Consider the following 25235-nt stretch of genomic DNA (forward strand, 5'->3'; position numbering starts at 1 on the left):
CTTGATTTTTAATCGCCCCGCCCTTGTGCCAGTAAACACGTCATCAGAGAAGAGATGTAGCTGCAAGACAGAGGGCAAGTTATTTTGGTTAAAGATTATGAGGGCACATGAATTAAAAAAATAATAATAATGAAGTGCACGGGTAAATAATTTATAATAAATACTGCAATATTGCATAAAAAATATTTTAATTAAAAAAAAATCTTTAAATTTATTTAATACAATGCTCACAGTACAATATTTATTTTATGCATTATTTCACAATAAAGCCCAAGGCTTACATACGTATTTTGTGCTCAATCCACGAACTGGAACAAGAACTATGTGAAAGTACCTTGAGATGACATACTTCTCTCTCTCACTCCGGATCCGCATAGCGCTCCATGACGCGTTTTGCATGTGACCGCGCGCTTCGGTAAAATGGCTGTGTCTCGCGGAGCCTCGTGCTGGTTTGATCGGTTTCTCTCTCGCGCTCTCGTTCTGTAAGAGGCCCCCCCTCCACATACACACTCACACACACATTTGTGTCGGTTAAATTCATTCCCGGGACCTTTATTTATATTCTTCAAGAAACTTTTTTATACTCGAGTCGCATTCGGGAGAGAAGACCGAATTCGGTCTGAAAGTCGAAGGAATGATACGGGACACGGGCACGTCTTTATAAGAGCGTTGTATTTATATTCAAAGTGACTCGCGGTGAAAGAGAGGGAGAGAGAGAGATCATGGCCGCTCAGGTCGCCACTCTCAACACTAGCCCGCCCGCCGAACTCAAGAAGCCGGAGCGGGAGCCGCAGGACGAGTCGGTGCTCGGAGAGAAGCAGCAGGAAAGCAAGGAGCCCCGCGCCGACAGCGGATCCCCGGGCCAGAAGGAACTACAAGACGGGGCCGATGTGGGAAATGCTGCTGGGGGAGGAGGAGGAGCAGGAGGAGACCCTGACATGAAGAACGGCAACGGGAACCCGTCCAGGGTGAACAATAACAATAGCCAGAATGATTCCGAAGGGAACAACCACCCCGGCATGGCTCCCCACCACCCGGGCGCCTTCCCCCCACCTCCATACAGCTACAACCAGCACTACAACCGGGCCCCTTTTCATCAACATGGCGGACAACAAAGCCCTGGCATGGCAGGGCCGGCGGTAATGGACTCATACCCGCCCAATTCGCACGAACACGGCTACCCGAACCACTTCAACAACTACAGCCCCTTCCCAAACCGGACTCCGTACCACCAGGGCCAAGGCTACGGCATGAATTCCCCGCGAAACAGCCAGCCGCCGACGGCCGGGGGGCAGCCAGGCAAGCAACCGCCGCCAGGAGGAACTACTACTGCTGCTGCTTCCTACAACAACCAGAGGTATAACATGGGAACCCCTCAGCCCACGTCCACCCCAACGCTGAATCAGCTTCTGACCTCTCCCAGCTCCACGAGGAGCTACCAAAACTACCCGGCCAATGAGTACAGCGGCCAGGACGGGGCTACCAAAGGACCGGGGGACATCAGTAGTCAGTACGGTGGCGGCCATCCGGCCTGGCAACAAAGAAGCCATCACCCTCCTCCCATGAGCCCGGGAAACACTGGACAAGCCCTCAACAGGACCCAGGTAAACTTTGCTTAACTCGCTCGGCTAGAGCTGTGTGCTTCGGTACGAGAGTCTGCCATTGTTTCTCTTGAGGTGCGTCCCAATTCGCGTACGTATGCACTATGTATGCCGTTTTGAAGTGTAAATAGTGCGAATAGTGTTCACACTGAAAATGTTAAAAAGAGCAAGTGCATTTTAAATACCCGGATGATGCAGTCGTTTAACCGAAAAAGAAGTGTGGAACGTTGGACACTTCATGCACTCAACGGTCGCAGCTTTCCTAACGTGGTGGAGGTGAAGTGGCTTTCAGACTACCGCATGACAAAACCGTATAAAATGTATACAATAGACTATTCAGTACATAGTGCATAGTGTAAGTGCATAGTGTATAGTATGACATTTGGGACACAACTTCAGTCTGCTCTAAAATGGCTGCCTCTGTTTTTCCAACGAACTCAGTTCATATAAGCAGCTTTTATTGTACTGTATTTCTGTCTCTTGTTGTCTCGCTTTGGGCTGGTTGTGCGAGACAGATGTCCAGAGCTCGGACAGGGCTGATGGGGGCACGAGTTTGCATGTGGAATTTAAAGTAATGCTAATTTTTGAGGCAGGGCTCGTTGCGTGCATTCAGCAAAAATACCAGCTTCGTGTAAGCCCAGCTTCATGGGATTTGATAACAGTTGTGTCGGGAAAGTTTTAAACGTTTTTGAATGAAGGTTGTTGGTTTGAATGATTCTGTTAATATATTCGAGTTCGTTAACGCCTCGTTTATTAGCCCCCAGACTATCAGAATAACTGCTAGTTAAAAACCAATGCCAAAAACATATTTTCAGCCCGAATATTTCACCATATGTGGGGTAAAAGTGAACATTAACGCCCCATTAACAGTTAAAATCGGTTTGATTTGAAACGCGTCGCGTTTGGGAGTGTTTTGAGGCGTTTTTTTTGACCGTACGTGTGTGTAAACAGGCTGAGTGATGTGAGTAAGTGCAGCGGGCTGCTTTGCTTTGGGATTTGAATTATGGAGGTAAAATCCTTCTGTCAAAGGCAGAAGACAGTTGGTCTTAGGTTGACACGCGAGCTCAAATCTGATTGGCTGCCTCTTCTCCTGCGCCTGGCCATTTATAATTGCATCTAATGCAGCAAAGAGCCCCGCCGACGAGCTGCTCTACTTACACTCACTGTGTGCATGGGCGCGTTTTAAAGCCTTTTTAAAGCGTTTTCACGTTTTAAATGTATGCAAAATGATGATTGGTTAAGATAAATATATATATATTTTAATTTGAGTCACTTTTGCCTTACAAAACAGACTTATATTTTATTTATGCACAGGTAATTCATGCACAAATTGCTTTGTTTTTAACAATAATGATTAAGGGAATTTACAACTTTAAAATGCGTGCAATGTAGTGCACATTTTAGTGATGCACATTGTTTTGCATGGTCTGAAATGCCCAGTGTTAAGAGGTATTTGCATTTCATAAAAAGGTTTATCATAATGAATGTTGTTTACTAGGTTACATGATGAACTGTTGGCATCTGAATCCAAGTTGCCTGCTTCCAGGTTTTCTATTTAGATTGCTTTTAACTTATTAGTTTAGGCACAATTATTTATTTATTTATTTTTATTTTTTTGCGATAGCTACTAAACAGATTGTGGTATTTGTATGAGAATATTTATAACACCCTAAGATCTTAATTCATTGTTCAAGAATCTTGATTGTCTATCTGAATCTCTTAATATGAAATTTAACATCGAAATGCATGCCATTTAGAGGACTTAACCTTTCTTTCATGCATATATATATATATATATATTTTTTTTTTGCATGTCCTGAAATGTTCATTAATAGCAGTGTATTACTATCAGAGATTAGCATTTGTGGTATGTAGAATTATATCATAACTTGAAAACCATGTTGTAGGTTACAGGGATGTTTATATCTTATCTGCATCCAGGTTTCTTAATGTTTAAATTTCATCATTCCTACTATATACAGTGTGTCACTGATCTCAGTGCAGGTAATATTGAAAGTAGCATGCTTGTTCAGACTCACTGTGTGTCTGTGTTTACAAGCAGTGTAGGCGTTAGCCAAATGTCACTGTTGTTTTACTACCATCCTGTCCTCATTGTCAGCTTCTGACCATCAACAGTAATATTCTGTCTTTCTCAGGCTCACACCTTTACTGAATCCACAGACGTTTATGCTGTTTGGAGATTTTTGTTTTTGAATGAGAGAATAATGCTTAAAGATGGGATTGCGTATTCTCATTGTGGAAGTGAAAAGTGTTTTAATAACCCTTAGCCAATGCAACAGATATTTTTTAGTGCATCTGCTATGCCATAACCTTGATGGGAAGACAAGAATATTTTTCTTAAGCCAAATAGTATGTCCTTCTCTAGAGTGTTTTAATTTTCAGATGAGATTTTGAAACAAGACTTTTTTTTTTAGAACTTTGCATTTGTGGTGACTCTTTCTGTTAATCTGTGCTTGTGCAGGATGCAGTGGCATTGTCTTTTTTTAGATAAACAACAGGTGATTTGGTGTAGATGTGACTCATGAATGCACAGAAACTGTTACTTCTAAGTTTGATTGTACACACTGTATAGAGTTGTGATTAAGAGCAGCTTTTGTTTATGTAGCTTAAGACATTGTTAAATGAATAAATATTTCATAACATTTATGTAATGAATATTTAATATGTTGAGATTTGAATGATAGGCTTTCTGTGGAGTTCTGTAGGTGCAGAACCTTTGTGGACCTAGTTAGATTTATACAGATGAGTGTATTTATAAAAGTGTACATAGATTACTACATTTCTGCATAGATTTGTGTATTTAAAGTTCTCATTTGTGGTCTAGTTGTAAGCCAGATAAATTGTGATGTTAAAAGGTTTTGAAGCTGCAGATTTGCATGAATGATGCAATGGGCAGCTTGAACTTGATGATGGTGTGTAATTTTCAAAAGCAACCAGCCTTGCATATATCTGTGCTAATATTTAAGTGGGACTTTTTTGGTGTACAAATACCAGAACTGTAAGTTAGTTTTGAGTGTCAAAGTGAACTAATCAGTAGTCGTATTTTGTTACAGTAAACTTTTTTTTTTTTCCCCCATGTAAGCTTGTTTCAAGTTAGATTAATTAGCTGAGAGATAAATGCATCCCTAACATAAAATGGGTAAAACCTTGAGGAGGTCATGTACAGTTTTCTTTAGCTGAATTTTTTAAAGTCATAAACTATGGAATAAATGTATGTGTTTGGCAAATATTACTTAAATACAAAAAATGAAAAACTTTACAAAAATGTGTGAAAGTATTGTGTTTTTTTTTGGTCCAATGACTTAAAAGGGTGAATTTAATTTGTTTTCAGGCACCATCATGTTGACTGAAAAGTCATTGCTGAAAAGTAGATTAATTAGATTAGAAAAAAAAACCAATATGTAAAATGTACTTGACGTTTTTTTTTTTTTTTTTTTTTAACCTTATGTACACAAATATTGCACATTAGATAAATTTATTAATAAATGGAAAAAAAAATATTTTTTTTGCTTAGACTTCTGTGAACGTTTTGAGTGATTAATGTGGACTCTTGAACAAGAGTTTTTAATTTATTCTTTGAAATGGACAGATATTCATGGAAACTGAATAGATTCATGGAAACTGATCTCCTCTATCAATGTGGTACTAGGGTTGTCACGGTACCGAAATTTCAGTAGTCAGTGCCAATAACAGTGTAATTTCATGGTTCTTGGTAGGGCTGCAAGCTGCACGATTATGACACAAATCATAATTGTCGATTATTCCCTTGAAATTGTAATTGCAATTTTATCAATTACAATTATCACAATTACATTTGAGTAATGTTTTGAATAGCTTTATACCATTGTTTGAAACAACTGAATGTCATATTTTTATGTAAAAAAAAAAAAAAAACGGCCTGGAAACACTCTTCCTGAATATTTTTTTTTTTATTGCTTTTCTGTAGCATTAAGCCTCAAATGTCAACTAGGCCTACATATTGGGTTGGTTTCTTCTTAAAAAAAAAAAAAAAAATTAAACAAATGCAGAACTAATGTTCCCCTAGGACCATTTTCCTGGTTGCATTTGCACCGCCAGTAGGAACTCTGAAGTATAAACCACACTTGTTGTCTTTTATTTTGACTGTGCGGTGGACTTTTATTTTGAGGCTCTGAGAACAGCTCAGCCAGAGCCTGAGCACACAGTGCTTGCATTTTCCTCCTTCATTAGTTTACAAACTGTTTAACAGTCCTGTCTAATACTAATAGATAGAACGGTTATACAAAGAAAGGAGACAGTATATGAAAAAGTATTAAGCTTTTGCCGTGTGGTTGATTGCCAATGTTGCTAACTGAGCAGAAATACATAATCATGTTTCACTTGGTCCGTTCAAAGTCGTGCTGTATTTTCTCCTTAGCGTAAGGTTGAGAGGTCCATCTATCACTGTTTTCCATGTTTGCAGAGGTGGTTCGAGGAGTAAATATATAGGCTGTGTACATGGCTTTTTAAAAATGACGGGTGCTGGCCAATCAACGTACACTTACGTCACTGGTAGTTCCTTTTGTGCTGAGTTAGACCCAGATCTTTTACTCTCTGAACTGAAGTAGTCGTGATTCACCTCTCACAACATAACATGCTCTAAACACACCTCTTAAAGGGATAGTTCACCCAAAAATGAAAATTCTGTCATCATTTACTCACCCTCATGTTGTTCCATTGTTCAAAATGTCTTCTTTTGTGTTCAACAGAAGAAAGAAACTCATACAGGTTTGGAACAACATGAGGGTGAGTAAATGATGACAGAATTTTCATTTTTGGGTGAGCTATCCCTAGAATATTGTAAGTGGATATTTTTTATTTATTTTTGTAATCATGCCTTTGAACGATTATGAAATCGTGGCATCCGTAATCATAATCGCGATTAGAAATTCGATTAATTGTGCAGCCATGTTTTTCTGTGCCAATTTCGGTACCATAGCAAAAACCATTTTGCTTTAATGTTGTTGTTTTTTTTTTTTTTGTTTTTTTTTTAAAAAAATTTTTTTTTAAAATTAATTTATTTAACTGAAAATAAATTTAATTAGTTCACTTTTTAGTACTATTATTGATTATAAGTAAATACATTAAAACATAGCAAAATTGTTCAGTTAAATAAACATTGCCAGGGTTTTTCCTGGGACAAAAATGTTCTTTAGTGATGGTGGATGAACACAGTAATCCACACACACAGTACAAAATACCCTACCCTTGTGAACTGTGAAACGAGTACTGACAATAAATCCAAAATAAATGCAAAGAAACAGTTTGTAATATTGGCTTAACCTATTTATCCATGAATATAAAAAATAATCACTGGGACAGATCATAAAATGGTTTAGAATTAATTTATACTTTAAAATCTGAACATTTATATGTAAAAAGTCCCTGAGTGACTGATTTGAGCTTTTTAACTTAGCTGGCTATCAGCGGGGACTGGTACTCCAGAACGGCAGGTATCATCACATTAAATGATTAAATAAATCTTTGGCAGGACAAAGATTCATTTAGGGTGGCCGCCCAAATATTTTCCATGCAGGAAATTGATGATTGAAAAAATGATTGCATACTTTAAGACTTAATGCACAGATCTATTTTGACATGATTTTTTTTTTGCCCTGTCCATTCTCAAACTGTACATAACCATTTCAGATTCAAACCTGCATTTTAAAAAGGGTTTGACTCCTGAAACTTTGCAGTGTGTACTTAGCAGCATGAAAAATAAAAATGTATTCAAATTATGAATGGGTTTTATAGAGAAAGAGAGAAAAGAGCACTCCCTTTATAATCGAAGAAGCTGATATCACCGCAGCGCAAGCTCACTGACCGAGTGAAAATCAAAATAACCAAAAATCTGTCTATCCTGCACAGTGGATCTCTTATTTACTTTGTTAGTTATAACAAAATGGTTTGCAAGCATGCAGAGCTCACGCTGAACGAACTCAGTCATAGTGAGCGTGTTCTGACTGACTTAAATGCCTTCGATAGGCCATTGTGTTCACACGCTTAACAAACATGTTGTGATTGTTGCAATGCTCAACGCTGCAAAAAAAGTTGTTAATAGAAACCGTTCACACTAATACGCACGGCAGCGTTTGTAAGCAGCTGGCCATCAGCGGGTACCGGATTGACCAGTACTCTGTGCTACTGTACTGCAGAAAGGCTGGTACTGTTACGTTAAAATTTAAGTGTCCACTTGGCACCAAAATAGCTTTACTTTTGACAAACATAAATGTTACTGGATGATTTATATTTACATGGTACGGCAAGATTCTCGAAGGGTCTATTTGAATGTTAACTGTATGCCCTTTGAACTGTTCTAAGACCAGTCTTTCTGACCCAGATCTTGGCATTGACCCATCAGACTTCCCTGAGAGCAAAGCGTTTCTGTTTAAGAGGGAGAATCCTATCCCAGCATCCTCCGAATGAAGGGCACGGTCTCAGTAGCCTGCGGGGTAATGAGTGAACTGTTGCTGCCACAGCACACTGTCTGCACTGCTGAGTAATGAATCTCCACATGCTGCCTCACTGTGAGTGTGTGTGTGTGTGTGTGTGTGTGTGTGTCACAGATACTTAGGGAAACAGAGCCGGGAGGGGGGGTGTTTTTGTGAATGATCCTTTGCTGCCTGCCGGTGACAGCTGTGCGCTTGTGAATGTGGGTGGGTGTGTGAGCATGCACATGTTAGCGGACGCTGGGAGAAACGCTCTGACCTGCTCATGCTTCATGCGCCACCAGCGATCCGTCTATCTTTCTAGGAGCGTTTAGGTTGAACAAACTCTGCACAAATTGGCCTCTTGTACGCTTGCTTTACCCACGCAAAAGCACTCATGTAGCCCTCAAACTGTTTTGCACATAACATCCATTCCTCTTGTTTCTCTCTCTCTTTCTTGTCATCACTCTTTCTTTGCTTTTCACGTTCTCTCACTTTATGCCAGTTTGCATGCTACTATACAGTAGACGTATAAGACCGTGCTGGTGTTTGGGAAGTATGTGAAGTGCTTTGAAAGTATGCGTACGTTTAAGATACAAACATGCAGTAGGAATGTGCAAAACTATATACTTTCAAAATCCTGGAGGACGCCAGCTCTGCACATTTTGGATGTCTTCCCTCTCTCAGTGCAAGTTTTGTACCTCTACTAATGAACAGATAAGGTTGCACCAGCCATTTGTAAGTTCTTATTTAAATTGGAACATAAATTCCAGACTATAGGCTTAGTTAATACTAGTTAGTTTGTAACTAACTGTTTACTTTTTGTTTGCACCATTGGTTCTTATAGGCAGAACTTGTCTAGTACATTCATTGTAAAATCTTCCAAAAGTAATGTTTAGTCGCATATGACAACATTTACCTTTTAATGATGAGTTATTTATCGATGATAAATAATTGTTAGGTACAATGTACTTATTGTGTTCATGTCAAAACACTTTTGCTGCTATTGAGTTGGAATACGGGTAAGGTTGGGAACAGGTTCGGTGGTATGGTTAACAAACTTTTTTTTTTTTTTTTTTTTTTTTTCACATACACAACATGCAGTGATGCACACCAAGGTGCGCTGTTTAGATTGGGTTCATGTTAAAGAACTGCAAGTCATTTGTTCACATAATGTTCTCTTTTAAAATGTATAAATGTCAACATCATACATGTCTGAAGGACTGAAGTCTGTCAAATAAAACATGATCTTATTGAAGCAGTTCAGTCAATCTATTTTTTTTTTTTTCTGAAAGTTACTACTCCTCTGAGGCTTCTGTAAATATTTTGTACTATTCCAATTTTAACTTGCATCTAGGGCTGGGCGATATGGCCAAAACTATTATCACAATATTTTTTTTTCCATATCATACGATATCGGTATCTATCATGATATTCATTTACCATTAATGGGGACGGAAATGCTTTTCACATATTTGTTAGACCTTGAGAATAAATGTAAACTTTGTTTACAATTAAACGCCACAGAGAAGCTACCTTTTAATTTAGGGCCCCATGAAATCCATTTTGTTTTCCCCTAAATTCTGTGTTTTGCATTTTATTTTTTGGTGATTCTTTGTTTTATGATTTAATACAAATTTCAATAAACTAACAGTTTAATCAAGCTTTTAAAATGTAATCAAATTAAAATATAACAATTAATTTACAACAAAACATTTTTATTTTTTTTTCAAATAAGATGTTGCACAACAGAACTGTATACATTTAAAACCTGGATGAAAAAATATCTTGGTTGTATGATATTCATTAGAAATAATATTATTATTATTATTACTTTGAGAAGTACATTTTAGTATACAGTAGTGATATATTTCTGTCATAAACTGAACTTTTATTTTGACAGCTTGTAGTGAAGATCTTTTAAGTTTTAGTTTCAGTGTATTTGACGGTAGTTTTTCCTCAAAAGAAACTGTGAAAAGCTTGTGAAGTGACTCTCAAAGCAGGCAAGTTCATGGTTGTTTCTCAATATGCGTGCTTAAGCGATCTTGCATCCTTGTGTTCTTGTACTACGTCATCGTCAACCTTCAAAGTTCAATTCCAATACTCAAGAATGCAAGTACGAAGCATGCATGAAAGTACCTGGATGTGTTTATGATATTGAGGATGCATTGAATGCAGACTTCAGAGAATCGAACCGTTATAAACCCCAGAAGATGCTGTGGGTGGACGATGTATGGAAGCCTGTAAGCTTTCAACTTCTTCTCACTTAAGAGATTCCTGCTGCAATCTCACAAATATGTGACGGCTCGTGAAAGTAAACATTTGTCTGTTTCATTCGCTTAATAGCGGAAAAGTGGATTAAAGTGATAAAGACCTGAAGAAAGCCTGCAGTATTTTTATTGGCATATTAAAAAGAATCTTAACATTGACAAAGCATAGGCAACATTAAACATACTAATTTTCACAAATATATGCGGTAAAATATAATATGAAAATAATGTCTATAATATGAAATAGATGTTTTAATAGGTTTACGACACTTGTTTGTGATGTATTTATTGTGCATTTGGCATATGCTAAATACACAGTGAGCGTCACATGTGTGAGTTTGTGTATCAGACGAAACCGCGCCGCTCATTCACACAGACATGCAGAAATCACTTATTAGTGACATGCACTGACTGGCTGTTGTATTTATGTCTGCTGTGTGATAGGCTTTTAGATGAATCTATTTCGAGTAAAAATGTCCAATGCTTATTATCGTTATCGACGTGATTTTGATATATCATTTATTGCCCAGCCCTACTTGCATCTATCACTTTTTCCCCCCACTTTATTTGTTGGCTCTTCATCGCAGTGTTTCTCTTTGTTTGTTTGTTTCTTTCCTCTTTCCCTTCCATTCTTTGTCTTTGGAAGTTCTGCATGTTCATACAATGAGAAATAGTCTTGGACGCCTGTCTAAAAGCCACAATCAATTGCTTGAAATGGAGTACTAATCATTTGCCATAGTGTACCGTTGATGATGAGGTGTTCCCTTTCTCCTCTGTGATTGGGGAAATGTCACATTTAAGCAGTTCCACAGGGCTGTTTGGAAATGTGAGGGTAATGTATTTTCTTTTGACATTTACTTTTAAAATGTAGCAGATTAGCATAGTAATTTCCTTCTTCAAACTTATGGTCCCGGAGTCTGCAGGCTTCATTTACATGACACACGTATGTGTGTGTTGTGTGGAGAACACCATTAACCTTTTACTGGCTACTAGAGTCAGCCACATAAATCACACTAAACCCTAGTGATATGAGACCACAACTTTAGTGAGAAAGGTGGTTTCATACCCTTATTTGCCTGTTTGCTATATAGAAATAATGCATGCCTTTATACTGTTTGAACTACAATCTGAATTTTTTTTTTTTTTTTTTTTTTTTTTTTTTTTTTTTACTGCTATTGAGCACTTAATCATACCTGTATATTGCTCAAGTGGCTTTTACTGTCTTTTTATTTGTTGTCTGTCAGTGCTAAATGTCATTCTCGGCTCACACTCTTGTTTTGAGTGTGAACTGCGAATCCGCCTAAACAATCTGTAGGATTTTTGTCTCCCTGTTGGAAAACGCACTCTTGAGTGGCAGTTAAAATGGTTTTTTTGGCTGTGGTTATTTTTGCGGTTATTACTACTGTAAAAGGGTCAGAATCAAAACATAAAGGTGAACTTGAGGTCTTCTGTATATGTAGAGTTACAAAGTCTTTCCATCCATATAAACACTGGCCAAAGGATTTGCATGTCCACAATCCAACTGTATCTGAGAAATATGCAAAGCACAGGTGCCGCTAAATAAACCTATTGTTGTCATGTTGGCATATATTTAGGCAGCATAATGTAAATGACCTGACAATAAACTAGTGAAGTCCTGTAATAGCATAACTTTGTCTTCAGGACTGTCTTTCTAACATCGCTTCCTGTAACAGCTTGCTGAGGGCATCACTAACTTGCAGCTGTCACCACAAAGCAGTGAAGCTAACCACCACCTCCTGATGTTTCAAAAGCACTACCTGAATGACGGGCCTGGCTGACAGGTCCAAATCAACGCAGGAACTAGAATATGCCGTCTCTGCTGTCAGTGTAGTTGGCCATGGTTGCGTCTCCTAAAGGAATGCTTATTCGGACAGTTTTTGATTGACATGGACTGAGTGCATCTGGAAATGCATGCCATTTTATCACACGGTGGCTCCATATTCTCCCACATTGGTTAGTCTTGTTTGGCTGGATGCTAGAAATCTGTCTGGTGGGGATTTTTCTATCCACTTTTTTCCCAACAAGTCTACTGCATTTAAGATTATGAGTGGCACTTGGTAAGTTCCACTCAAAAAGACTAAAACAAAATATTTTGAATCATAAGGTTGCACTACAAATAACCTGTATCCGCCACTGAATGTGCTGTAAAATTTCCTTCATGATTCCTTCACGCTGCATTCTTTTCCTCCTGATTTTCTTTTTTCCTTTCTATTCCGCTGTAACAATATGAAACAGGACGACACAAACTGGTCTACTCTCCTGATTTAATTTACAGTATATCCCATTAATAATTCACTGGAATGCACTAAGTATCTCTCTCTTTTTTTTTTTTTTCTTTTTTTCTCCCTAAATCCTCACTTTGCTTTCCAGGTTTATTTTCACACTGATGCTTTAAAATGTAATCGTCATCTCTTTTCACTTTTAATCCTTATGCATTGTTTACTGGAATGTTTCTAAAGCAGGTAAATTATAATATTTATTGTCTGTCACAGTGACGGAAATAACTTATCACTCATTATCACTCAATGTTCCAGTTAATTAACATTTTTGATTATAGCAACGTGTTACATAGTGCAGGCATATTACTACAGTGATATTTAACACATTTGTAATATTCGCTATTATTAAACACGTTCGCTGCGGAATAGTAGTAATTTGTTAATGCTTTTACACTTGTCCCTTTTAATGTTCAATGCTTAAAGGGAGAGCAGAATAATGTCATCTTAATGTACTCAGTTTTTGAAAATGCTTGTTGCGTTCATAGAGCGAACCTTTCGCTGATTGTTTACAGTTTATCAGAAGTTACTCCAATAATTTATGCAAAGTGTCATGGGGCGTAGGAGAAAGATGGATAGCACGGTGGACTTTTTTGCACACAATGCACAGCTAGAAGGCAGGACTACTAATGCAAAGATGTGTCTCAAACTAGGTTGTGTGGTTATTAGGCGTAAAGTGAAGCAAATTTTGGTTGTTTACAGCTGGCTTGAAACTTGCTGTATTTTACATGTAATAAATTTCAACTGATATGTGGTCACAGATGTGTGTATATCCATCTTAATATTTTTAATGTAAAATTGGGCGTGGCTATTTGTAACTTGAATATGTGAGGCATCTGTTGTCAGCTGTACAAAAACAGTCTCTTGTGCTAATTGATATTTCAAACTGGTATTTATCATATTTTAATTTATTGTAAACGTGGTGTTTTGTAGTGCAGATAATTTTACCATTTATTGTTTTTTTGTTATTCTTCTAGTTATTTACCTACAGTATCTAATAAACTGTAAGTGTTGCTTATTCACAGAAAATAGCTTACTTCCATGCTGGAAAATTATGTGGTAATATGACTAAATTTGAAGAATAATTGAACATGAAAAGGTTTTTGTGTGGTTGGCAAACTTTTTTTTTTATTTTTTTTTTTTATGAGTTTAATTTTTGGTTTGCAATCAGAATTTACCTGATTTTAAAAAGCTTGATTGTTTAAAGTGGCAGATGACAAAACTACAGAAAGTGCTTTTAATAAACAGAATCTTATAGTGTGTTGTTGTGGACAGAGACCACAATGGTTATCATTATAGATATCATTCTTGGAGTGAGCGGTCCTTTATTCCATCATTTAATATAAACAATTTGTTCCCCAGTGAATTTCCAGTTTTCCAGATTTCCCGTAGCGAAAAGAACTATGTTGTGATATTCAGTTTCCATTATATAAAATTACACCACTCCTTGTATATATGTGAAATGCAGGATGTGAATATCAGCAGGTCAGTTAACATCTATGTACTGTATTATATTAATGAATTTGTGCAGGCGAATAGCATGCCAAGCCTTTTTCTTTGAAATTCTTCAGAATAGTTGGAGAAACATAAGGGGTGTTGAGTTTATCTGTAAATGTGTTAGTAGTTGATTGTAAATGTCACTAATAATTCCTGTGTTGCCACTGGTGGTAGTTTTCTCAATTTATAGCTTTGATATTACTCAACCCAGTGAGGTGTAATTGAGAATTGAAGGAGTATGGCTTTCTCCTTCAGTGAGTCCTTTACTCAACAAATGAAGAGAATTTGCTGTTTAAATTGCTGTTGAGAAGATGAGACTTGTCTAAGCGAGGACAGAATCTCATTTGGAGTCGCACTCCCAATGCGGAGCAAATCAGGGAACAGATGAGTTGAAAGCGTTGGTTCTGACTTGTTTTCAGTGATGCTTGTTTGTTAGAGCTTAAAGATAGTAAGCATGTTACACATGTAGACCTGTATAGTTGGATTCACAAGGAATTTGAAAATTAAAAAAAAATGTAGCAATTGAAACTTAAAACAGATTTTATGCTTTCGGGTAACAATAGCGTGAATCTCATGAAAATGAACATAATGTAAAGAAAAAAGGGTGGTTCTAAAATACTTTTATTTTTTGCAAAATATATGGCTCGCCAATATGGACTGCCCGATGATATTTTGGGGCCGACGCCCGGGACAGTAGACGAAACTGTCACTTGCCCGATTGGGTCAATGCTTCATCGACACAAATGTTTATCATTTGCACGTGTTTTTAAGCATTGCCAATTTAAATATTCAAGCGCAACAATGCGAAAGAGCTCTATTCCATACTCGTGCGCTGTGTGAGAAGCTTTGTGTGTGCAACACATCCGAAGCATGCGCACTCACAGCGTACAAAAACTGAATTGAATTCTTTTACGTCTGCTTGCACTTGGACTGATTCTCACAATTATGTGAAAATGCCTGTATTGGTAAGTATCCTAGTAAACATAGTTGACGTAAACAGTAGAGAAATAAATAGTACTGTGTAACAGTATATTGGATCCGTGCAGCTCTTAAAGTGACAGAAGTCTAATAAACCTGCTGCTGTCTGTCACTGTTAATCAAACAAGGACAAGAAAAAAAAAATCGCTCACTGCTCTTGACTGAATAACTTTTGTAACATTTAAGGATTAATCTCTAATTTATACTAATTATACTAAATTAATCTCTAATTTATACTAAAAAGTAAAGACTATGCAGTGTTATTTTACATTTGATTACTTTATACAATTTCTGTTCCTGAAAACTATTGTTAGACCTACCTGAAAAACACTGTTTTTCATTTAATTGTTCTATTGCATTAATTTGAGCTATTGCTCATAATAATATTATTTATTATTTTATTACTGTTTACTTGTCTTTAACAGTATTTAAAATTTAGGAGTTAGGCTATTAGTTTTTGGTGTCATAACCTTATTTATTAAGGTTACATGGGTCAAAAACAACAAAAACAATAACCAGTCCTTTTATTTATTCATTTATTTATTACTTTTGGGGCCAGTGAAAAAATTGGCAGGGCAAGTAAACATATTAACCACTGGCCCGACAGGGGAAAGTAGAAAAATCCTTAACATCGAGCCCTGAAATACTTCGTCACCCAAAAAATAGAACAAAATCTTTATAATCCATTGTTAAAGCATCTAAAATTGTGACGTAATAACCTTACTTATTAGAATACAGGGTCAAATACAATGCAAACAAAAACTTATTTATTTTCTTTGGCTGTTCCAGTGAAAATTTTGGCAAGTGAAAATTTGAACCACTGATCCGACTAGTAGTATTAGAAGGCAGTGGCATGGATTGTTGTAATTAAATGTGTTAAATACATAAAAATATAATAAATATAAAAAAGCGGCCAAATCTGTATGGACCTAGCTATAGTGTGCATCCTAGAACGTTGCATAACACTTTCAAAGATAACGTTTTGGAGATGACATCTTTGTCGTTAAGAGTGGAAATCTCGATTCCACGTGCCTGTACATGTTCAGCGCTAACTGTTCCACACTTGCGCTCCTGGATAAACCTACACTGGAGTGATGTGATTTGTATTCGTGCATGTTGGTGTTTTGGCACAACGATAGTCCTTTGCTGTAGGCCTGGACTGTTTGTCCGTGTGGAGGATTAAATTAGCAGCAGTTGTTTATCGTCCGTACCCAATCCATCTGTCTGGCTCAGTAGAGCCGGCGCTATCTGTGCTATCATACTTCACTCCAACGCCCGACCTCTCAAACACACACACACACACACGGAGTGGTCCACACCCCCTTCCTGCTTCCCTAACAGACAGTGAGACATTCCACCCGGTGTAACCTCCTCTGCCAAGAGCGCTTGGCTTTCCTCTATGCAGATTAGCCATGTGCTAATTGCAGTTATTTATTTTTTTTTCCCCCTCCCTTTTTCGAGAGAGAGTGAGAGAGGAAGGAAATCAGCCATGGACAAGCGATTGATTGGTGGAAGAGGATGGGTTGAGAGAGGTGAGCCAAATAGCATGAGTGTCTCTGGAGCTGTAAGATTATTTTAACAGAGAAGAGATGTCATGTCCAATCACTCGAGAGATTTACGGACCCTAATGACAATATTTGAATTTGGGTATTTAAAGTCATCATGGAATCAAAATGAACCTACATTCAAAAGTTTGAGGTCAGCAAGTTTTTAAGAAATTAAGTTTATAGACATTTATAATGTTACAAAAGATTTCTATTTTGAGATAAACACATTCTTTTGAAATTATTCAAGGAATCCTGTAAAAATGTTTCACAAACTTTTTTTTTTTTTCAACATTGATACATGAGCAGCAAATCAGCATATTGGAATGATTTCTGAAGGATCATGTGACACTGAAGACTGGACTAATGATGCTGAAAATTCAGCTGTGCAATCACAGGAATAAATTACATTTTTAAATGTTTTCAAATAGTAAAGTTATTTTAAATTGTAATAATATTTAGCAAAATCTGGCTGATGTCACCTATGTCGCACAAGCTATTGGTTAACTTTAACGTTTATGTCCTGCTGCCTTAACTTGACTTAATAGGAAACTGCACTCGTCAAGCTGTTTTATGGTGGCTAATTTGCACAGTGACTTAATACTGAACATAAGTAATTTTTGAATGAATATAATTTTTCTTTTATCAATATTTATCAATAAGTTTATTTTAATGTGCAAATAAAATGTTCTTATTTTCTAGTCAATTGCTGATAAGTAATTCCTTCCCTGCATTTATTTCTCAAATATCCCGTTTCGAATGTTTCAGGTTTATTTCAATTTCTGTATGGTCTTGTTTTCAGGAACAGCCAGGGGTGTTTCAAGAGAAAATCCCATGACTGGCTCCTTGTTTTTGTTGCTATTAACTAGTATCATTCATTAAAAAAGTGAAAGGGGAAACTCTCGCCCTCAGTGAGTAATGCTGCAGCGGGAAATCCTTGAATTCCCCTCAGGGATCAATAAAGTACGTCTGTCTATTTAAAAATGAGAGACGGCGAGATATGGTGCTGCTTATCTTTGACCTTGCCTGAGGATGAATTAAAAGCACTTCATTTCTGAACAACTGTCATTCTCTCTCGCCGTCACATCCAACTCTCATTCCCGCACTTAAGGGAGCCCTGGGGTAATTCATATACATAATACTGTGTGAAAGCAACCTCAGCGTTTTTCAGACTGGATGCGGGTATGTGCCCACTACTGCATGTTTACCACTGTCTCTGGCAGAAAGAAAATTTGTCTTTTGGCCTGCTGTCTTTATTTGTGAGCCATTCCTTTAGGCAACATACAAAAATGAATTTGTTCACATAATAGTTTTCACTGGATATGTACTGCTTTAATGCAGGGACATTAAATCTCGCTTATTCTAACCATGTAAAATCCCAAGAATACAAATGAAGATGGCAACTTGGGGTCAGAGATTTGCTCAGATCTTTGTTCAAACATATTTCTTCTCCTTTATCTACTTCCATTTACCTTTTTGGTCAAGGGCCTCATTGATCTCAGCCATAACCTTGTCTGGACTGCTTTATCACGGCATGTAGATGCCATCTTCCATTCTTATACAAGTAAACACAGCTGTACCATCAAATTAACTCAACACTATCTTCATGCTGGACTTGTGGGCTACAAAACTACAGCCCTTCCATTAATCAACTGAGTAGTCTACACTAGAAGCATTCGCTGCAGCCCATTACTTGTCCATCTGAAATAACTTTTAAAAATATAGTTTTTTTTTTTTTTTTTTTTCTGTTCCTGACAGAGGAAAAAAGTGTCAACTGTCCAGATTCACTTCAGTAGTCTCAGGCAGGTCCAGTCTCCAGCGCTACTCTGATGTCCAGAGAGCCTTATTACAGCTGCTGGAGGAGCAGTGCCGATTGAAGATCTGCTGTGGTTGCAGCTGGGACCTGTTACCACTTCAACAATTCTGCTCTGTGCCTTTACTGGACTTAGTGATCTTTGAAAAGTGGGAAAGCAAATGTGTTTGCTGATTCTTAGAGGGATGCAAGAATGGAGTGGGTTTATTCAAACAGTTTCAAAGTTATGCCGAGGGGTGGACAGCATGACCAAAATGCTATATCACATTGAGTAATTTATGTCATAGTAACGGTATGTAACACAAAACACTATTTTTTTTATTTATTTTTTTTTTTTTTTTATTTAAAAGTTATTTTTTTTTGCTGGAAATTCTGAAAATGTTTTATTTTGATCATTCAAAATACTGCAAAATGCTTTACAAATAAAGTACTTAAATTTTTTTTATTTTAATTAATAGTTCATGACAAATTTATTCACATAACAGGGCTCGAAATTAACTTTTTTACTTGGTAGCACTTGGTAGCAAAAATTTAAGAGCAGCACAACTAAAATGATGATCCTGAATTCTTTGCCACAATTGTCCCGGCATTTCTTGTGCTCTCTCCATGTTTAATTAAGCTCTTGTGCTTAATGTGTGGATTAGCGATGAGATTATATATCCTTAACTAAAAATATACAGAAATTATTCTAATAAAAGTGTTTTCCAACATTATGTTGGGAATATTAAAGTTTTTTTCGTCAGGCACTAATTTGCAGACTCATTAAGCTACGCAGTTGTGGGGTCCACTTGTTTAAGCAGCAATGAAGACAACAGATCTGAGAGAAATTTCAAAAAGGAGACTTAAAAACAAAAGGAAAAGAAAAGCACAGTGTTGGAGTGTTTTAGGCTGGCCACACAATTGGAGATTTTAAGGCCGATTTTGAGCCTGATTTGCACTCCCCAGTGATCTTGGGGGTGTGGCCTGATTGCAGCCAACTTTTTGTCCAAAAAATCCTCAATTATGTGGCGTCATTACGATTATTTTACTACTCCCAATTGCGTCAGAGCCTCCACGATCCCACATCGTAAATATCAAACATGTTAGATATTTATGTCTCTTGATCGGGCTGCCTCTGACGTGATACCCGAGGTAGCCAATGAGAACGTGCTTCTATAACTGAAACTTTGCACAAACATGCCACGAAAGTGGACTATTAAGAAAGATCACCCATATTCTTTTTTTTTTCTTTTTTTTTTTCTTTGTTTTTCACTGTAAAACAGAACACGCCCCAGGAGAGCCAGCTGACAATTGTCTATTGTCCTCCATTTGTTTTTCTTCTCAAGTCATGTTTGATCTCGCGAGTCTCCGTGAGATCTCATCTCACTGTGAAATCGATCCTACAATCAAGTGTGTGCTCAGAGCATTACAATGCTAAAAATCGGTTGAAACTGTCATTATGTCTGTGGTCTCCCACAGTTTTAAAATCGTCTAGTTTGTCCCAGGCCTCAGTGAAGTAGTTAACCAGGATGAATCAAGTGCTGGGTATGTGATTATGTAACAGTGTTCTTTTCATCTTCTCTTTTCATCTTTTTACATTTTGCGCGCTAGTTAGCTCCCTGTCACATGACAACGGAGCGCAGTGAAAGGGAGTGATTGACTGCTAATATTAACCAAACTAAAATCTGCTTTAAAGTTAAGAATGTAAAGATGAAGTTTAATTGGTTATTGATAGAATGGTGGACCGGTCACTGTATCAGCTCACAGCAGGCACATACTGTGCAGTAATTAGCAACGTTTTGTAGGGAAATGAAAACGGGTCACACCTCAACAATTATTTGCACAAATGAGAAAAGCTCTGATTGGGGAAATTTACCACTACACTCTTGTTACCATGCAAGATAACGGAAATTTCAAATGGGGAAAAAAAAAAAAGTGTTCAGAATAAATAATCAGTGGGTCAATATTGCAGACCGATTATGCATAATTGAGAGAGGCAGAAATTAATTGTGCAGCCAGACTCACTTGCAGCGTAGTCAGATTTGCTCATGGATAGGGGCTGTGACACACCAGGTTGGCTATCAGGCAATATGTGGTCGTCAGTGAGCGTCCGTTGGCCTTACTTCGTTAGCAGTTTGCCTGATTCATCATGTTGAATTGGTGCTGTGGCTGTCAGAGAGAGTTTGCTCTGAGTTTGCTCTTAACTGCTCTTCAGTTTAGCAAGAAAGTCATTGCATGAGAATAAAAGCGAAAGTGATGAAAGTTAGCAAAGTAGTGAAGACGGCACAGACAGAAGGCTGTTCTAATTTTTAGTAATCTTACCCTAGAATTCCAATACACAAATATTTTTATAACAAGCTGCCAGAAATGTAGAAAGTGATTGATATTCAAAATGGTAAAGTGCTGGTTTAAGTTTTATATATCTGCAGTCCTAGTTTCAGTTTCCCTTTTTGAATGACTAATATATGATACTTACTGCAGAAGCAGAACGCACATGCTAGTTGGCCGTTGTCTGTAGTCTTTGCGGTGTGTTTAAGTGCAGTTTTTTTTTTTTTGGCCCAGACTTTTGTCGTTGCTAGTTCTTTGACATAGGCTTGTGTCACCGCCTTCACATGAACGATGTAGTTTGGTTCTTTCAGATTTGAATGTAATATTATTCAGTTCAAGTCTCATAAAACTATTTGAGAACACTTGAAAGCAAGTGCTGTCTTTTTACAAGTAGAAAAAATATGGGCAGTTCATCTCCAATTTAAGTTGATGATCTCAGTTCCTGCCTTGAAGTGGAAGGGTCCCTGTCATCTTTCCCTAATTCCCAAGCATCGTAGTCTTGTAGTTCCAGAGACTTTATTCCAATCTCCCTCTGTTCTTTGAGCTAATGTTCGGGTCACCCTCCAGTCATCATACACATTTGTTTCCTCTTGTCTGTTTTCAAAGGGAAGTTCAGTGTTCATCCAGTCTCCAGCCGCTGGCACTCAGGATGGCCTGGCAGATAGAACCGCTGCTTTCATTCTCTCATTCATTCAGCGCCAGTTTCCCCTCCCTTCACTGGCATGGTTTTTTAAGCATCCAGCATCTATTTTTTGATTTTGGGTGGTGTGCCTTTGCTATGCTCTGGCTAATACTGTTGTGACATTGTGATTGTTTTCATTCTTAACAGTGGAAACAAGCCTCTCTTGGTATTGATCACCATTGACTTCATCTTAACCAGAGATGCTTAAGTGAATGCTTTCAGAAAATTAATGATCCAAATGCTTGGCGTGCAGCTGGATCAATGCTGTAAGGAAGCTGAATCGTACCACAATAATTTCATCTTCTGTATGGCACTAGCTGATTTTGAACTGTGCAGCTGAATTATTAGCACTTACCTTTATTCTTGTTCTTTTTTCAGCCTCCTGTCCCCATGGACCAGGTGGGAAAAATTCGAGGGCAACACTACGGTGCTGGAAACCCCTACTCTCAGCAGCAGGGACCTCCCCCTGGCTCCCAACAGGGTCCTACTTACCCAGGACAAGGTTACGGACCCCCGGGACCCCAGAGATATCCTATGGGCATGCAGGGCCGCACTCCTGGAAGCATGAGCGGAATGCAGTATGGACAACAGGTCAGCTTAATTAATTCATGTTGTGATGTTTTGTCATTTTGATGCATTACATAGCTTTGAGATGTTTTCCTGCCAAGCAAAATAGTCAGTTGTATGGAAGCTGTAGCACACAGGAGTCAACGCTAAGGATTTTTTCACTGGCCCCACAACAGAAAAGTAATAAATAAAATACTTGTTACTTTCATTGTTTTTGACCCATGTAGCCTTGTATTCAAACAAATAAGGTTATGACACCAAAATTTTAGGTTAACCTGATATTTTACAATTCTCAATTCCAATTTCGTTACCACAGCGAAAACTGCTAGCCAAACTACTAATTATTAAACATTATTAAAGGCTCAGTATGTAAGATTTTTGGATTAAAATATCCAAAAACAACTAGAAAAATGTTATACATTTTGTTTACTTGTGTACATTATCCCAAATGTTTCGAACAATGTTTAAATACAGAGAAATCAGCTAACAGTAATACAGCATTTTATCCTTCGTATAATATATTTTTAAACGAATTGCATGCTATTTAGCAACAGTAATACAGCATTTTATCCTTCATATAATATATTTTTAAATGAATTGCATGCTATTTAGCAACAAGTCACCCTGCTTTAAAATGATATTCTAATATCAATCAAGCTTACTGCAGTGTGCAGCAAGTGTCTCATACCAGCCACCGAGTGAACGCACAGAGTAACTTTAACATAACTTTCAACACGTTCAAATGTATTTTTAGTATGATTGTTTTGACCAAGTAAAACTGTGCTGCGTTACCCCACAATTTTAATTTGTCAGATATAGTGACCTGAATGAGTAGTAATTCAACACTCTCAGCTATTTCATTAGAATGGAAAAAATAATGTTAAGTGATCAAACATAACTGTAACAAAGTTCAGGGAAGGAGGCGGACATAAAACATAACTTTAATTGTACCTTTAAAGGTGGGGTATGTTGTACATTGTTGATATTTGAAATCAACCCAAACAAACCCACCCCTCTCTTCATTGCTCCGCCTCCAAAACTCACTCTTTAATCCTAACCACTCTGCTCAGAGTCGGTCTCGAACCTCGGCCCGCCCGCTGCTGGCATGCGAGGCGCGTGCACTAACAATGACACTAAACACCGCATTCTCTAGTGATCGTCAGTGTGCAGTGGTTTACCTGCACAACGCTCACTATCTAGCCACTGTTACACATGCAATATGAGAGTGGGTGTCTGTGTATCACAACTGACGGCAACAAAATGCTTCACGAAAAATAAAGCACAGTTGATGAACGAACGACAAGTAAGCACAAAAAATGAACGTTCAGTACACAAGAGTAAATACAAACAGTAGTTTGTCGTTAATCGACAACAGCACAGCAGCCCCAGACAATCATGACACTCAAACCCAGTTTTACTCGCATGAAAAGTGGGTTCAAAGCAGCCTCCACGTCTGTTTTCAGGCCTTTCCCGCTTAGCTCTCTCCAATGCTGAAAAGCTTTTCTAATATTAACACAGGTCCTAAAGCACTTGCCCAGTCATAAACCTTCATTCCAGTGATATTTCTTTGAGCTCTTTTGTATTGTCTCACATCATTTCTCTTTCTGCGCTTTTTTTCAAATCTTCCTCTTGCTCGTTCTGTCTCCACGACCATCATACGCCCCCTAATGCTGATTGGTTAAAAGTTTGTTGTTGGTATCGGCCCGACTAACTTCCAAACAGTGTAGTTGAAAAAATGGATACCCCACCTTTTAATCGTAAAAAAACAAACAAAGTGAAAGGAGCAGCAGCATGAATAGTTTTGAATAAGTGACCTCTAGCAGTGAAAATTACATATTGTGCCTTTTAAAGACAAGTAAACAGTCAGTAATAAAATAAGAACAAATAATAATCAAATGGCAATAGCACAAATAAATACAATAAAACACTATTTATTTCATCTGTGTTTCACATACAAAATTTCACTTTCTATTTATTATAATAGAAATTTTTACGAATCAATTTTGCTCAGTCGGTTGTTAAAGAGACCCTTTCCATCGCTCTTCTGCAGCACTTGCTAGTGCATTAATGTCACTACGTCACAATGTAAACTGCACTTTAAAGCATTTTTCTGAGTTTTGTTTCAGCACATCCAGTACCACAGTACAGCGGTTTTAACCGAGGGAGACAAGGAACGCAAATACCAAAAAGTATGGAGCTAAAATACTCTCAAAATTAATGGATTTTACAAAAAGATTCATAAGTGCGTGACCTAATTCACATTCACTACAAAGTGTATTTTAGCTCCATACAGTAGAATTCAGGTGGTTCTGGTCCAACCATTCTGTTTATTAACATAGTGGGTAGACCTTTTACTCTGCTGCCAAAATTTGACTCTCAGCTTGAACCTGAAGGCTTCTGATAGTCTTAAGACATTTTTGATCATAGCAGCATGAGCTCATGGTTTTTTTTTTATCTGTGCTTTCAAAGAAGGTTGTTATGAGGTCACAGTGAGACTCTGGTTTGTCACTTGGGGATTTCCTTGCACGCCCGTATTTTTGTATGTGGCAGTCTTCAAGTGTCTGTCTGCTTTTCTTCATCCTGTTGTCTGTGCACTTGCGCTCGGTGCCCCATTGTGCTTGTGTTGAGTAAGCAGATGCACTGGAGTGCCATCCATTTGTAGAAAGGCATAGAACATGCTCTTCAGGTTGTTTTTATTAAACCTTCCTGTCAGAGGTGTTTTTCTTCCCCATTTTTATATTTCCTTTTTTCCTTGAGAGGGAAAGTGCCCAGCTTGTCACCATCAGGCTTTTGTCACACAGTACATTCTCCAGCAAGGTCAAATTGTTTTGTAGGCTGACTGAAAGTAATGAAATTCAAGCATTTCTCTGAAAGCCCATGTGCGCCCTGGTTGTTCAAATGGATAAGAGCTCTGTAAAAAACACTGACCTCAGTCTTAGTGAAACCTAAATTATGTATTTTTGCTGCTGTTGTGAGCCTTTACAAAGTGTGTGGAATGACAACACAACATCTCACAATGCAACTCACATTAACCGCTATTTTACATAGTTACTTGCCAAGTCAATTCTCATAATTATATTTGGGATTTTTGATGATTAATTATTTTCATGTTATAACCTAAAACTGAGAATGAATAATGTCAATTCATACTTGTTTGTTTTGTTTTTTTTTTTTTTTTTTTTGAATAGTAATACAGTTTTGCGCTAGGGCTC

At 37.6% G+C, this 25235-nt stretch overlaps 1 protein-coding gene across 1 annotated transcript in view; it reads left to right on the top strand.

Annotated features, from left to right (window-relative positions):
• Window positions 1-373: 373 nt before the first annotated feature.
• Window positions 374-25235, top strand: part of arid1ab (AT rich interactive domain 1Ab (SWI-like)) — a 73323-nt gene continuing 48461 nt past the window's right edge. The window contains exons 1-2 of the mRNA XM_051872777.1: window positions 374-1604; window positions 21835-22047. Of these exons, the coding sequence (XP_051728737.1) occupies window positions 723-1604; window positions 21835-22047 (1095 nt within the window). The 5' untranslated portion in view covers window positions 374-722. The remainder of the gene's footprint in view (window positions 1605-21834; window positions 22048-25235) is intronic.

Source organism: Ctenopharyngodon idella, chromosome 19 (assembly GCF_019924925.1).
Source record: "Ctenopharyngodon idella isolate HZGC_01 chromosome 19, HZGC01, whole genome shotgun sequence".
NCBI classification, from domain to species: Eukaryota; Metazoa; Chordata; class Actinopteri; order Cypriniformes; family Xenocyprididae; genus Ctenopharyngodon; species Ctenopharyngodon idella.